The sequence below is a fragment of the Heterodontus francisci genome, chromosome 7, assembly GCF_036365525.1.
Source record: "Heterodontus francisci isolate sHetFra1 chromosome 7, sHetFra1.hap1, whole genome shotgun sequence".
NCBI lineage: Eukaryota > Metazoa > Chordata > Chondrichthyes > Heterodontiformes > Heterodontidae > Heterodontus > Heterodontus francisci.
The window spans coordinates 97,450,164-97,465,386 of NC_090377.1; the positions used below are offsets into that span (position 1 = coordinate 97,450,164).

At 44.1% G+C, this 15,223-nt stretch overlaps 1 protein-coding gene across 1 annotated transcript in view; it reads right to left on the reverse strand.

Moving 5' to 3' along the window:
- The window catches only part of LOC137372396 (protein boule-like), a 161,864-nt gene that overhangs the window by 107,477 nt on the left and 39,164 nt on the right, over positions 1–15,223 (reverse strand). The window contains exon 5 of the mRNA XM_068036284.1: positions 6,798–6,873. Within this exon, the coding sequence (XP_067892385.1) occupies positions 6,798–6,873 (76 nt within the window). The remainder of the gene's footprint in view (positions 1–6,797; positions 6,874–15,223) is intronic.

A 15,223-nucleotide genomic window follows, 5' to 3' on the forward strand; every position in this document is an offset into this window, starting at 1 on the left:
CTAAGATTTAAGGTAGTTCTGGAAAAGGACAAAGATGGACTGGAAATAAAGGAACTGAATTGAGGGAAGGCCGATTTCAATATGAAAAAACAGGATCTGGCCAAAGTGGACTGGGAGCAGCTACTTGTACGAAAGTCTACATCAGATCAGTGGGAGCCAAAGAGGAAATAGTCAGAGTTCAGAGCCAACATATTTCCGTTAAGGTGAAGGGTAGGACCAACAAGTCCAGGGAACCCTGGATGTCAAGGGATATAGAGGATTGGATTAGGAAAGAAAAAAAGAGGCTTATTGTAGATTCAGAGCGCTGAAAACAGCAGAGGCACTAGAGGAGTATAGAAAGTGTAGGGGGGTACATAATTAGGAGAGCGAAGAGGGGACATGAAAAAACACTATTTGGCAAGATAAAGAAAAATCCCAAGGTGTATTATAAGTATATTAACAGAAAGAGGATAACCAGTGAAAGAGGGGGGCCCATTAGGGACCAAAGTGACAATTTGTGTGTGGAGCCAGAGGATATCGGTGAGGTTTTAAATGATTACTTTTCATTTGTGTTCACTATGGAGAAGGACGATGTAGGTGAAGAGATCAGGGAGGGGGATTGTGATATACTTGAACATATTAGCATTGAAAGGGAGGAAGTATTAGCTGCTTTAGTGGGCTTAAAAGTGGATAAATCCCCAGACGAGATGTATCCCAGGCTGTCATGTGAGGCAAGGAAGGAGATAGCAGGGGCTCTGACGCAAATTTTCAAATCCTCTCTGGCCATGGGAGAGGTACCAGAGGACTGGAGGACAGTGAACGTAGTACAATTATTCAAGAAGGGTAGCAGGGATAAACCAGGTAATTACAAGCCGTTGAGTCTAACATCAGTGGTAGGGAAACTATAGGAAAAAATTCTGAGGGACAGGATTAATCTCCACTTGGAGAAGCAGGGATTAATCAGGGATAGTCAGCATGGCTTTGTCAGGAGATCCTGCCTAACTAACTTGATTGAATTTTTCAAGAAAGTGACGAGATGTGTAGATGAGGGTAAAGCAGTTGATGTAGTCTACATGGACTTCAGTAAGACTTTTGATAAGGTCCCACATGGGAGATAGGTTAAGAAGGTAAGAGCTCATGGGGTTCAGGGCAATTTGGCAAATTGGATCCAAAATTGGTTTCGTGGCAGGAGGCAGAGGTGATGGTCAAGGGTTGTTTTTGTGAGTGGAAGCATGTGACCAATGGTGTACTGCAGGGATCGATGCTGGGACCCTTGCTGTTTGTAATGCACATTAATGATTTAGACTTCAATATAGGAGGTATGATAAGTTCGCAGATGACACGAAAATTGGTGGCGTCGTAAATAGTGAGGAGGAAAGCCTTAGATTATAGGACGATATAGATGGGCTGAGCAGTGGCAAATGGAATTTAATCCTGAGAAGCGTGAGGTGATGCATTTTGGGAGGACTAACAAGGCAAAAGAATATACAATGGATGGTAGGACCCTAGGAAGTACAGAGGGACCTTGGTGTACTTGTGCATAAATCACTGAAGGCAGCAGCACACGTAGATAAGGTGGTTAGGAAGGCATATGCGATACTTGCCTTTATTAGCCGAGGCATAGAATATAAGAGCAGGGAGGTTATGATGGAGCTGTATAAAACACTAGTTAGGCCACAACAGGATTCTGTGTAGTTATGGGCACCACACTATAGGAAGAATGTGATTGCACTAAAGATGAGATTCACCAGGATGTTGCCTGGGCTGGAGTATTTTGGCTATGAAGAGAGACTGGAAAGGCTAGGGTGGGGACCTGATTGAGGTATACAATATTATAAGGGGCATTGATAGGTTAGATAGTAAGAAACTTTTTCCCTTAGCAGAAGGGTCAATAACGAGGGGACATAGATTTAAGTTAAGGGGCAGGAGCTTTAGAGGGGATTTGAGGAAACATTTTTTCACCCAGAGCATGGTTGGAATCTGGAACGTACTGCCAGAAGAGGTGGTAGAGGCAGGAACCCTCAACATTTAAGAAGCATTTAGATGAGCACTTGAAAGGCCATAGCATACAAGGCTACGGGCCAGTGCTGGAAAATGGATGGATTAGAATAGATAGGTGCTTGATGGCCGGCACAGACACGATGTGCCGAAGGGCCTGTTTCTGTGCTGTATAACTATGACTCCAAGGATCCATTATGCTTTATCAGCATTTTCTGTTCCCATGTCAAGCCTGTTTCCATTTCATAACTGATCCTCATGTTTTCCATCTCCCATTTACTTGAAGTCTCCTACTTATTTAGGATATCACAGGTGCTTTGTTACTTTAGGACTTTTAAGTACTCTGCCCATTATTTGTCTGAAATGATGTGTTATTCCACTGATTGCGTGTGCGTACGTGTGCGCGGCCAGAAATTGTTGGGAGGTTGTGTCCTTATAGTGTTAACCAATTAATGGTTAACACGGTTAATAAGTCCAGGCACTTGCAAAGTTTTTTTTAAAATAAGTGTTGCATGAGTTCCGATTCTCAGCAAATTGCTGAACAATTTGCGACGCTCTGCTGTTAGCTTGCCTAAAGCAGATGCAAGTCCCTCCTCACTGAGTCTCCCCATTGAACCTAACGTACTTAAGATTTTTATTACGAATTAGCCACAGCCATTTAATGTGATGTATGGTCCTGACATGACACTGAACTTGCTTTTCCTATCTTTTGCTCTTTCACTTAATCCACTGTTCCTTTACACCTCTACATTTCTGTACATATTTGATTTGACTCAAATTCACCCATTTTCCTTCTCCATTGTTTGCTCTGTTTTTTTTTTCATTGGTCAGAGATAAGCCGTGAGGCACAACCTGCATGAGATCCCAACTGTGTCTTTGACATTGCTGCCCCATTATCAGATCAACGTTCCAGTAATTTGTGGTGTAAACTTCGTGATGTTAATAGTGAGCATAAAATCCAAATTAAACTGTTCATTGCTAAATCCACCATTGCAGCAATTTCTGGCCTATTATTTACTAGCTGATGTCCCACAACAATGCACATGGGGAGTTAAGAGCAAGGACACTGATCAGGCTTGGCAGGATTAGAGGGTGGAGGGATAATTAAACCAAGGGAGGGGAAGAGTCATCAGATCAGAGAGGGAGAAAGGAGGAAGGGCAGAGGACAAGAGTGACTGGGTAAGGGAGGAAGGTGGAGAAGAAGGAAAAGGGCAAGAAGGTAAAGGAAGAGTAGAGTGGAGTGGGGTGGTGAGATGAGTAGAGGAAGGGAAGGGAAAAGAATGAGGGAGGGGAAATGCAACAAAAGTAGCAAAGATGGAAGGGACAAGCAGGTTATCAGGTAGTCCAATTTTTGTATCACGGGGTTAGGGGGGGGTCTGTATCCAAATCAAAAAGATAAACCTGAAAAGAACTACCACCTCCCAATTATTTAAAGAAATTGTTGGAATTCTAAGCGCCACTGGCAAATACAAAATGCACTGCCTACTGCACGAAAAAAGTAAGTGGAAAGCTGACTTGACCTGGTAATTTGCAGACGTCCCTTTTTCCATTTTGTGCAAGGCGGCAAATAAGCAATGCAACTTACTGTAGTGAAGTGCACTCAGGTGCATATTAAACAAATAAAAACAGAAAATGCTGGAAATAGTCAAGTCAGGCAGCATCTGTGGAGAGAGAAGCAGCGTTAACATTACAGGTCTGTCACCTTTAATCAGAACTGGGAAAAGTTAGTAATTTAAGTTTTTGAACAAGTGAAAGGGAGAGGGTGGGCAAGCAAAAGAATAAAAGGGAAGACCTGTGAAAGGGTGGAGGGCAGGAGACATTAAATGACAAAAGGCTTCATGGTGCAAGGTCAAAGGGAGTGGAAGTAGGACAAGGAACAAAAGATGTATCTCGGGTGGAACTGACTGGATAGCTCCATGGAGAGCCGGCATGGACTCGATGGATCAAATGGCCTCCTTCTCTGTTGCAAATGACTATGACTCTAGAGGGTATATGAATGGCAGGATCCGGAATAGCTGAACGGCCAAGAGAAAAGGAAATGAGAGAAACGAGAGAGAAAAAGAAAACAAAACAAAATGGGGGCAGGGGTTACAATCTAAAATTGTTGAACTCAATGTTGAGTCCTGAAGGCTGTAAAGTGCCTAGTTGAAAGTTGAGGTCTTGTCCCTCACTGGACTACTGCAGAAAACTGAGGATTAAAAGGTCAGAGTGAGAGCAAGGTGGAGAATTAAAATAACAGGTTTGGGATCATGCTTGTGGACTGAATGCAGGTGTTTGGCAAAGCAGTCACCCAGTCTGCATTCGGTCTACCCAATGTAGAGATAACCACATTGTGAGCAGCGAAGAGAGAAACTAAACTGAAAGTAGTACAAGTAAATCACTTTCACCTGGAAGGAATGTTTGGGGCATGAGAAGGGAGAAGGTAAAAATGGAATGTGTTGCATCTCTTGCACTTGGATGGAATGGTGCTGAAGGGAAGAGAGGGGTGTTGGTTGTGACTGAGCAGTAGACCAGGGTATCACAGAGGAACTGTCCCTTTAGAATGCTGGAACGGGAAGGGAAGATGTATTTGGTGGGGACATCATGCTGGAGGTGGTGGAAATGGTGGAGGATGATACATTGCCTCCAGAGGCTGGTAGGGTGGAAGGTGAAGACAAGGGTAACCCGATCGTGGTTCTGGGAGGGAGGGGAAAGGGTGAGAGAAGTGCATGAAATAGAACAGACAGTCGAGGGCCATGCCAACCACCGTGGGTGGGGAATCCTCAGTTGAGGACAAAGGAAGACAACATCCGAACTGCTAGTATGGAATGTAGCATTGTCTAAACAAATGCGGGTGAGACAGAGAAACAGGGAGAATGGAATAGAGTCCTTACGGGAAGCAGGGTGTGAAGTGTAATCAAGGTAGTTGTGGGAGTCAGTGCGTTTATAGTGAATATTGGTTGATAGCCAAATCCCCAGAGATGGAGACACAGAAATCAAGGAAGGGAAAGGTCAGAGATAGGCTATGTGATAGCAAGAGAAGGGTGGAAGCTAGAAGCAAAGTTAAGAAAATGTTCCAGTTCAGAGGGAGAGCAGAAAAGGCCACTGAAACAATGTACTAAAAAAAAAAGTGAAGAAAAAATGCTCTACATATCCCACAAAAAGGCTGGCATAGCTAGGAGCCATGTAGGTACCCATAGCTCCACATTTTATTTGGAGGAAGTGAGTGGAGTTGAAGGAGAACTTGTTCAATGTGTGAACAAGTTCAGCCAGCCAGAGGAGGGTGACGATATATGTAGACTGGTTGGGCCTCCATTCAAAGAAGAAGCTGAGAGCTCTCAGACCATCCTGGTGGAGGATGGAGGTGTAGAGAGATTGAACGTCCAAGGTGAAAAAGCGATGGTTACAGCCAGGAAACTGTTTAAGTGATGGAGGGCATCAAAGAGTCACAGATGTAAGTGGGAAGAGGCTGGACAAGAGAAGAAATAAGTCAAGACAGGAAAAAAATCAGTTCAGTGGAGCAGGTACAGGCTGAAACGGTGGGTCTACCAGGGCAGTCCGTTTGTGAATTTTGGGGAAGGAGGTAGAGGCAAGTTGTAAACATACTGTCCAGTTGTATACTTTTCTGAATACTGATTCGTTTGCCCTTAACCCAGTGGCACTCAATCTGGTTTGTGCAGATGGAGGTTAGCAGGAAATCCCAACTACTGACTTGGTCCTCTCACCAAGGTCCCAAACTATCCATCAGGTGCCCAATTTGCTGTTGCCGAGCTGCCCAACTGGCTAACTCCCGCTCAACTACCTCAATCTTTTAATTTTTCTTGTATTTATCATCAGGACGTTCTCCAAAAAAAAACTTCATTATTGCTAACCAGTTGACAGAAAACCAGGTCACAGCCAATTGTAGGAATAAGTCCAGTCATTTTTCTGAAAATGTTATACTATGCCACTACAAAACATAACATTTTACACATAATGCTAGGAAAAACAAACCAGAGATGGGCAAAATGCAAGCACAGGAAATGGAACCCTTTTTTTAATTAAACAAAGTTTTTTTTCTGTAATAACTCACTAAAGAAATCAAGCAAACACACTGCTTTGACATGTGGGATTTCTGAGAATGTTGTTTTATTAGTAGGTTGCCAATTACACTTTCCACGGAGTTAAAATCAAAACATTGCACAGACAATAGATTCTTAAAAACAGCCTCAACTTTGTCAAATTTTCAACCTCCATCTGCCTGGAAAACCATCACTTCAGAGGACAATCCTCCTGCAGTCTCATCCATTTTTTGGTGAAGGTAGAAGAAATAAGAATCTCCATGACTGATGCTATAAAACACAGTGGCCTGAATTTTACGAGCCCCTCGATGCCATGGCTCGCAGCGGAGGGGCCCGTAAAATTCTGCGGGGAGAGACCCGCCTCAACCCCCGACATTGAGAAGGGCCCACCGCATATTACTGGCAGTGGGGGTGCCGACCTCAGTGTAGCAAGTGGCGGGGCCTTCATCGACATAAAGGAAATAAGTGCATTGTTTGATTATTGAGGGGTGGAAGTAGCGCTTTTATGTTTAATTTAATGTTTTTATTGAAATTTACAGTGCTGGTCCCTTTAAAAGTTTACATCAGCTGTCAGGGCTTGAAGCCCTTTAAAAATGGGACCAGCGCCAAACGTCATTGCCAGGGACACGGAGGCCGCCCCCTCTATTTAAATCAGCCCCCACGTGTAATATTCCGGGGGCTGTGCGGCGGCACTACTATGTTGGAAGGCCGCCGCACTAAAAATCCAGCCCTGTGTTCTGAATTAGTCACCAACATTGGGAAAAATTATTATATACATACGTGGAATCCCCACTTGCTGTTTTCTTATTGCTGGACCAATGTTCAGTTTCTTATCTTTGTAATTCAACTTTTCTGCCTAGAAGGACAAGATATAAAAATGTACAAAATATTAGTTAATACCACCACTTTTATAATTAAACTTTATCTGAAAGGATGTACAAAAATGTACAAAATAGAACTTGATTTCATATCTGAAAGAAATAACACCTATAGAAAAGGTAACTTAAAAATATAGTTTAACATGAATTTGGAAAACACATCTTCGCAAAATCTGAAATAAAAACAAGAAATGCTGAAACCACTCAGCAGGTCTGGCAGCATCTGTGGAAAGAGAAGCAGAGTTAACGTTTCGGGTCAGTGACCCTTCTTCGGAACTAGAAAATATTAGAAATGTCAAAGGTTATAAACAAGTGAGGTGGGGGTGGGGCAAAAGATAACAAAGGAGGTCTAGATTAGACAAGGCCACATAGCTGACCAAAAGGTCATGGAGCAAAGGCAAACAATATGTTAATGGTGTGTTGAAAGACAAAGCATTAGTACAAATAGGGTGTTAATGGACTGAAGGTTGAACAGCAGCAAGTACAAACAAGAAAAAAAAACAGTGGGTAAGCAAACTGAACAAAGAAAGATGAAATGAAATAAACACAAAAAAATTGTAAAAATGTAAATAAAGAAATAAAGAGAAAAAATAACTAAAAATAAAAGTAAAAGGGGGGGCCCAGTCATGCTCTGAAATTACTGAACTCCACGTTCAGTCCGGCAGGCTGTAGTGTGCCTAATCGGTAAATGAGATGCTGTTCCTCGAGCTTGCCTTGATGTTCACTGGAACACTGCAGCAATCCCAGGACAGAGATGTGAGCATGAGAGCAGGGGGGAGTGTTGAAATGGCAAGCAACCGGAAGCTCAGGGTCCTGCTTGCGGACTGAGCGGAGGTGTTCCGCAAAGCGGTCACCCAGTCTGCGTTTGGTCTCCCCAATGTAGAGGAGACCACATTGTGAGCAGCGAATACAGTATACTACATTGAAAGAAGTACAAGTAAATCGCTGCTTCACCTGAAAGGAGTGTTTGGGGCCTGGGATAGTGAAGAGAGAGGAGGTAAATGGGCAGGTATTGCACCTCCTGCGGTTGCAAGGGAAGGTGCCATGGAACGGGGACGAGGTGGTGGAGGTAATGGAGGAGTAGACCAGGGTGTCGCGGAGGGAACGATCCCTTCGGAATGCTGACAGGGGAAAGGGAGGGGGAAGATGCATTTGGTAGTGGCATCACACCGGAGGTGGCGGAAATGGCAGAGGATGATCCTTTGGATATGGAGGCTGATGGGGTGGAAAGTGAGGACAAGGGGAACCCTGTCATGGTTCTGGGAGGGAGGGGAAGGGATGAGGATAGAGGTGCAGGAAATGGGCCGGACACGGTTGAGGGCTTTGTCAACAACAGTGGGGGGGAATCCTCGGTTGAGGAAAAAGGAGGTCATATCAGAAGCACCATCATGGAAGGTAGCATCATCAGAGCAGATGCGTCGGAGACGGAGAAACTGGGAGAATGGAATGGAGTCCTTACAGGAGGTAGGGTGTGAAGAAGTGTAGACGAGGTAGCTGTTGGAGTCGGTGGGCTTATAATGGATATTAGTAAATCTTTTATCTTTGTAAAATTTATCAGTTTGCTACAAATTAAAGCCATCATGTACAATCTTATTTTCATTCCGCATCAGTTGCTTGCAAATATTCTGTAGTGAAATATCATTTTTGATTAAACTGCACTTAATAATGCTATCATTGGCAAATAAAATGATAGTAACACATAACAGATTTTAAAAAAGACCAGTCACCAAAGGCACCTTGGCCCTTATTCCTCAATAGAAAAGCTTTTCTAACACCTAGAATCAATGGTGCTATTCCCATCTCAATGGGAATGTTGCTTTTAGAACATTCTTGCACAGAACTTCTTTTCATGACTCCTAAGATGACATTCTACAGATTTCTTTCTTTCAGATGATATATTCAATTTAAATTACACAGACTTTATGCAGTCCCAGAAGATTCTTGGAGAGTATAGTAGAATAAATGGAGAACTTCATTTGGAAAATAGTTACTGCAAAAGTGGTGAATAATCTGCCTTTAGCTTCCAATATTTCTTCACATACATTGCAAATCACTCAAATACTTTGGAGAGCACGAATTTTCTGACGTTAACAGCAGCCTATTGCTAGGACGACAATGTAAAACTGTCTGAAGGTTGACAACAGCGTGTGTAAAACCAATTTCAAACAAGAGCTTAGTTCCAGGATGATCCCCACCTTCTAAATAAGAATGGAAACTACAAATGGGTTCCAATGAGCTCAAGTGGAATTGGGATGTAAATCCTTCCGTGGTTATGTTTTAGGGCATGTCATAACTTTTAAGAATATTACATGAAGTAGGATCCACTCCTCTGTCATGTCACCAGAGAAAGCTAATTTTAGTTGTAATTAACTTATGTTGAAGACTTCCCTGAAACTGACACTTTCAATCTCCTAACAGTTAACACTACATTGCTCCCACCATAAAACGTTTTAGCAAAGGGAACTTTTTCATACATGGATAAGTATCATGTTAAAATGATTGCTTATGATAGAACTAGATTCAATCTCCTCAGAAAAATACCTCAGCACCAAAAGAAAGGAAAACATACATGACATGGTCCTTTGAAAAAAAATCTGGGGGCATTTGGGCCAAATGATCAAGCTCAGTTAAATACAAGGGCATCCTTCTGAATTGTAATACAATCCTCAAGTTAAGGAAGCAGCAAAGATTGACTTTAAAACAATGAAGTTTAAAACCAAAAATACTGTTAAGTTCCAAGCTATGCTTAGTCAGAAAAAAAGTGAGGCATGGTGCATTGTTAACTTTGAATGTAGAGGTTGAAACACATTTAAAATGATTAAGACTAACCTGTAATAAGCAACTTAACATTCTCCTTATGTATTCAACCGCCACAAAGTCCAGTGACAGGAAACCTATCATCTAATGTGATAACCCATTCAGATCATCAAGGCACATGTTCTCTTGAAAACAAATAGCTACCTTGTATATAGTGTCAAGCACACTCCTTACACATGTTGGCCACAGCATATTGAGAATGTGCTTTAGCTTTCTGCAGTAGTTCCTGTCCGGGATAGGAATAGAATAAGGAAATACAATGTACAGCTCATGGCCCCTACTCTCAGGTGACTGATTACATAAGATTTTATTTGCGAACAAAACATGACTGCCACCTTAATTTAGTCATAGTCAATGCCCAATAATTATCAAATTGTTAACAGGGAGCTTCTGGAAGACATTTAGGCAATAGCATATAGGTGGCGCTGCAGTCACATGCACAAATGCAGACTGTGCCACTAAAACGTCACAGTTTGCGACGTTCAGGCATCTGCCAGGACTAAAGACGGCATTGCTCAAATAATCACACAAAGGCAACATAAACACATGGCAGCACACAATGGCCAGAGGGAGCGAGCGGGCCGGGGAAGGAGGCGAGCGTACCCGTCACCACCATGGTCTTCGGCCGCGCTCTCCCCGCTCCCCCGCCGCATTATGCGATGACATCATCTGCGCATGTGCCAACCAGTCCTAGCAACGCGAAACGCAGCGCATGTGCAGAGAGCAGGAGCCCGTCTGCGCGGATTGGCGCAGTCTGATGACATCAACTGCCGGCTGCGTTGTCAAGAATGACTGATAGATGAAAGCAAAGACTCAGAGGGAAAAAAGCCATTGGGATGTACAAAGACTGAGGAAATATCAGAAATATGAGTCATACTAAAGGCCTGCTACCCGACCAGAGCCTGACGGGACCAGACGGGTTTGGGTCGGGTACACACAGTACTACCTTTTGCTCTGCTGGGAGGAAAAGGGAGGTTGAGTAAGTAAGCATCAAAATTTGAAAAGCCTGCCTGAGCTGGGAGTTTGGGACGTCAAGGAGGGAAACGTGCATCTAGACGCAGTGAGCGAATGAGCATCTGTATGACAGCTTCCTTCCATTCCATCCATCCAAAAGTGGCCAGTACAGTGAGTGCACTATGAATGTAAAATTAATGCTGTCAACTGGAGAAAGTGAACATTCCGGCGGTCGGGTCAAGCTCAGGAAAAAAAACGGAAGGACGCTGGCCGGGTCGAGTTCGGGTCAGATGTGGTTCTGTCTGGTTCGGGTTGGTGTTTTTTTTTCCAGACCCGAGTAGGTCTTGAAGTCATACAATGAAAAAGGGATACATACAAAAGGTAGATGTAATTAAGAATGAGACACATAAATTGTTACAGGAACAGAGAGACAGAGGAAATCAAGGCCTAAAGTTTTTCTCATGTTTACTGCTGAGGGAGACAGAAGCATAGTGGTACTGTCACTGGACTCCTAATCCAGAGGCCTAGATAAATGTTCCAGGACATGAGTTCAAGTCCCACCACAGTAACTGTGGGAATTTTGATTCAAATTAATTAATAAATCTGGAATAAAATGCTTGTCTCATTAATAATGATGATTTTGATTTTTGGTGCAAGTCCTTCAGGGGAGGAAATCTGCCATCCTTACCCAGTCTGACCTACATTGACTCCAGATCCACAACGTGATCAACTCAAATAAAAACAAGAAATGCTGGAAATACTCAGCAGCTCTGGCAGCATCTGTGGAGAGAAGAGCAGAGTTAACGTTTCAGGTCACTGACCCTTCATCTGATGAGTATTTCCAGTATTTCTTGTTTTGATTTCAGATTTCCAGCATCTGCAGTATTTTGCTTTTATTTTAGTGGTCAACTCTTAACTGCCCTCTGAAATGGTGTAGCAAGCCACTCAGTTGTATCAAACTGCTACAGAAACAAGCAAGGGGGTGGAAGGTTATCGGGGGTAGGTGGAATGTGGAGCAAATCAGCTCAGCTATGAACTTATTGAATGACAGAGCAGGCTAGAGGGGCAGAGTGGCCTACTCCTGCTCCCAATTCGTATGTTCGTATCAGAACATAAAGGACCCCAATGGTGCCACCAGGATTATCAGTGAGTACACCAAAGAGATTCTGAAGCCTCACATCAGGTTCTCGGCCATGGTGAAGCAGTTTCACGAAAATCAGTATGGACAAGTCAGGCAAAACAGTGCCCTCTCAAGTCCCTTCTGTATCTCCAATGTTGTGAAGCAGGGATGTGTGCTGGCCCTGACCCTATTTGTCTTTTTCAGCATGATGCGGCAGCAGGCAACGGAAGACCTTAAGCAGTGAGTTTACGTATGCTTCCGGACTGAGTGAGGCCTTTTCAACCTCATGCGCCCTTGTGCTCACACAAAGACACAAGAAAAACTCATCCGTGAACTTCCTTTTGTCGATGACTGTGCTGTCCTGGCCCACAGTCAGACCTGCAACATATAACACAACATTTTTCCGAGGCGACGCAACTCTTCGGACTAAAAACCAGGTCAAAGAAAACTGAAGTCCTGCATCAGCCTGCACCCCAAGAATATAGACCACCAAGCAACACCATCGAGGGAACCGAGCTGAAAGCCGTCAAGCAATTTACTTATTTGGGGAGCATCATCTCGTTTGAGGTCACCATAGACAAGGAAGTGGACAATAGGCTCTCAAAAGCAAATAATACATTCGACAGACTCTATAAACGTATGTCGAGCAACCACAGCCTCAGAGCACAGACCAAATTCAGGTGTACAAAGCCAGTCCTCACTACCCTTCTGTATGGCCCCAAGTCATGGGTCCTACACCACCATCATGTACGCCTTCTAGGGCACTTCCATCAGCACTGCCTCTGCAGCATCCTCAAGATCCGCTGGCAGGACCGCATCACAAACACTGAAGTCCAGGAAACAGCCAACATCACCAGCAGTGAGGCCAGCCTCCTGCAAAGCCAACTGCGTTGGGCGGGCCACATTGCCCAGATGGACGACAGTCGCCTGCCCAAGATCGTGTTGCATGGAGAGCTGACCACTGGAAAAGGAACAGAGGGGCCCCATGCAAACATTTCAAGAACTCCCTGAAGCAGTCCCTCTCCGTGTGCCACACCGACCATCGCCAGTGGGAAGGGCAGGTCACAGATCATGATTGCTTGGAGATGCTACATCAGGAGGGCTACAGGCACCATGGAGACTGAGCGGAGAAGCAGCATGAAAGAGAAAAGGAGGACAAGGCTAGATCCAACTGCCCCCAGCAGCGACTACACCTTCACATGTACCTGCTGTGGGAGGATCTGCTGGTCACTGATAGGCCTGACTAGCCACCAGCGGGCCTGCAACCAATAACTACAACCTTCCCAAAATCTTTGTCCGTGAACAAATGCTGAGAGAGGTGCCAGCAGGATGATCATTGGGCACACCAAAGAGATTCTGAAGCCACACATTATCAGATGCCTGGATACATTGGACAGTCAAGCTCAGCATGATCTCTCAAGAATGTAAGTATGCTGCACAAGTATGTCATCTGTATAGGATGCTGGTTAAAGACCAAAAGGAGGAAGAGGTAGTAGATCAAGGCCAACATATAGCTATGCTGTTGATTGAGAAAAACATATTTCCAGAAGGACCCTTTACCAACTGCAAAATGCAAAAGTCAGTCCTGTTGTCATGGTCACCCTATTGCAACTATGCCACCACTTTCATATGTTGACATATAGCTCTCCTTCATTAATACCATGTGGAAAATATTCTATTACTCATTCCAGTAGGCATTCCCTGCCCTAAACCGTCAGTGACTCATATTTTATTACATAAAAACAGTAAAGCACAGGAAATTTATTTTTAAAAAAAGCATGCCTCCTCTTTGTGCCAAGAATGCAGCTTATCAACTCTAACCTCCCTTTCCTTGTTGCTCCTTCAGTGGCATTAAGTACTGAGATGGGGCAGGCTGGTGTCTTCCAGTAGGCACCTCAGGAGTTGATGGCACTCATCTTAGGGTAGCTGAGAACCTAGAGGGACCACCTGTAGAATGCATCCCTTGTGCTGTTACAAGCCTGGATGTGGGCTGCTTTTTCTCATTTGTACAGGCATCTGAAGGGGCTGAGAAAATGCATATATGTTATGGGAAACAGCATCAACATACATGTGCACAACTGCCAGGCCACTGGTCAGTAAGTACTGTGCAGTACTCATCAAATCAGCCCTGTAGCCCTCCCTACTCTGGCATCCAAGGAGGTAGTCACAGCTAAGCTGCCAGTTACAAATGTCCGCAGATCCTCTGCTGGGGAGGCCTCTACTGATGGTGCTGTTGAAGCCACGTGGTCCAGGGTTAACTTCAGGACTGTGTACACATCCATCAACACGTTGCAGCTACGAGTAGTGAATTACTTCCAAGTGATCCACCATCTGCAGCACATTCCGCTTAGACATGACTGATTCTCTGCAAGCACACTTCCTTAACTGCTGGATACCCAAAATCTGTGCTCTGTCATTCCACAGCAGAGCGCAGTTGTTTCTACTTTTGCCAGGTGCCAACTCATTCCACCCAATCCTCCTGGGGACTCATTCTCTGTGCTAACCATATTTCACTAATTAAGCTTCCTGGGGGAAGGGGCGAGCGGAATAGTGTATCTGGGCTTGTGTGCGCAAGGAAGGGATGTACTATGAAGTTGAAGAACAGGAAATGGGTGCTGTTGAAACAAAAGGGACCAGATTGTTAGCATGGCACACCTAAGAGGGCACAAAAAAAAAAAGAGGGGTAGCAGGAGTAGATGAGCTGCACAATGGCAAATGCATCTGTAAAACAAGTTGAGCTGAAGCACTGGCAACGTATTATGACATTGCATCTGAGCAGCAGCAGTTGGAGAGAGATGAGGTAGACCAACCTGCAGCTGGCATCTTCCTCCTACTTCCCAGTTATGCCTACCAGATACTTCCATGGATTCTTACTTTTTTTTTTTTGAGGCCAGAGATTTGAAGCTCTTCAGTCAGTAGCAGTTCACCATCTCTGGTTGGGGGTGGTTTCTTCCTTTAAGAAATCAGTGTATGAAGGCCTTCTACTTGCAAGAAGAAAATAAGAAATTGGAGTAAGAGTAGGCCATTCAGCATTTAAGCCTGCTTCATCCTTCAATAAGATAATGCCTGGTCTTCTACCTCAGCGACACAGTCCTGCACTAACTATCCCCACAGTCCTCGATTCCCTTCATATGCAAAAATCTGTCAATCTCTGACTTGAATATACTCATTGATTGAGCACCCACAGCCCTCGGGTAGAAACTTCCAATGGTTCGTAACCCGTTGAATGAAGGAATTTCTCATCTCAGTTCTGAATGGCCATACCCTTATTCTGAGATCTATTTCTAGACTACTCAGCCAGAAGAAACATCCTCCCAGTATCTATCCTTTCAAATCCATCGAGAATTTCATACATTTCATGAGAGCACTTCTCATTCTTCTGAGCTCTAGGGAATATAGGCTTAATCTACTCAATCTCTCCTCAGGACAATCCCCTC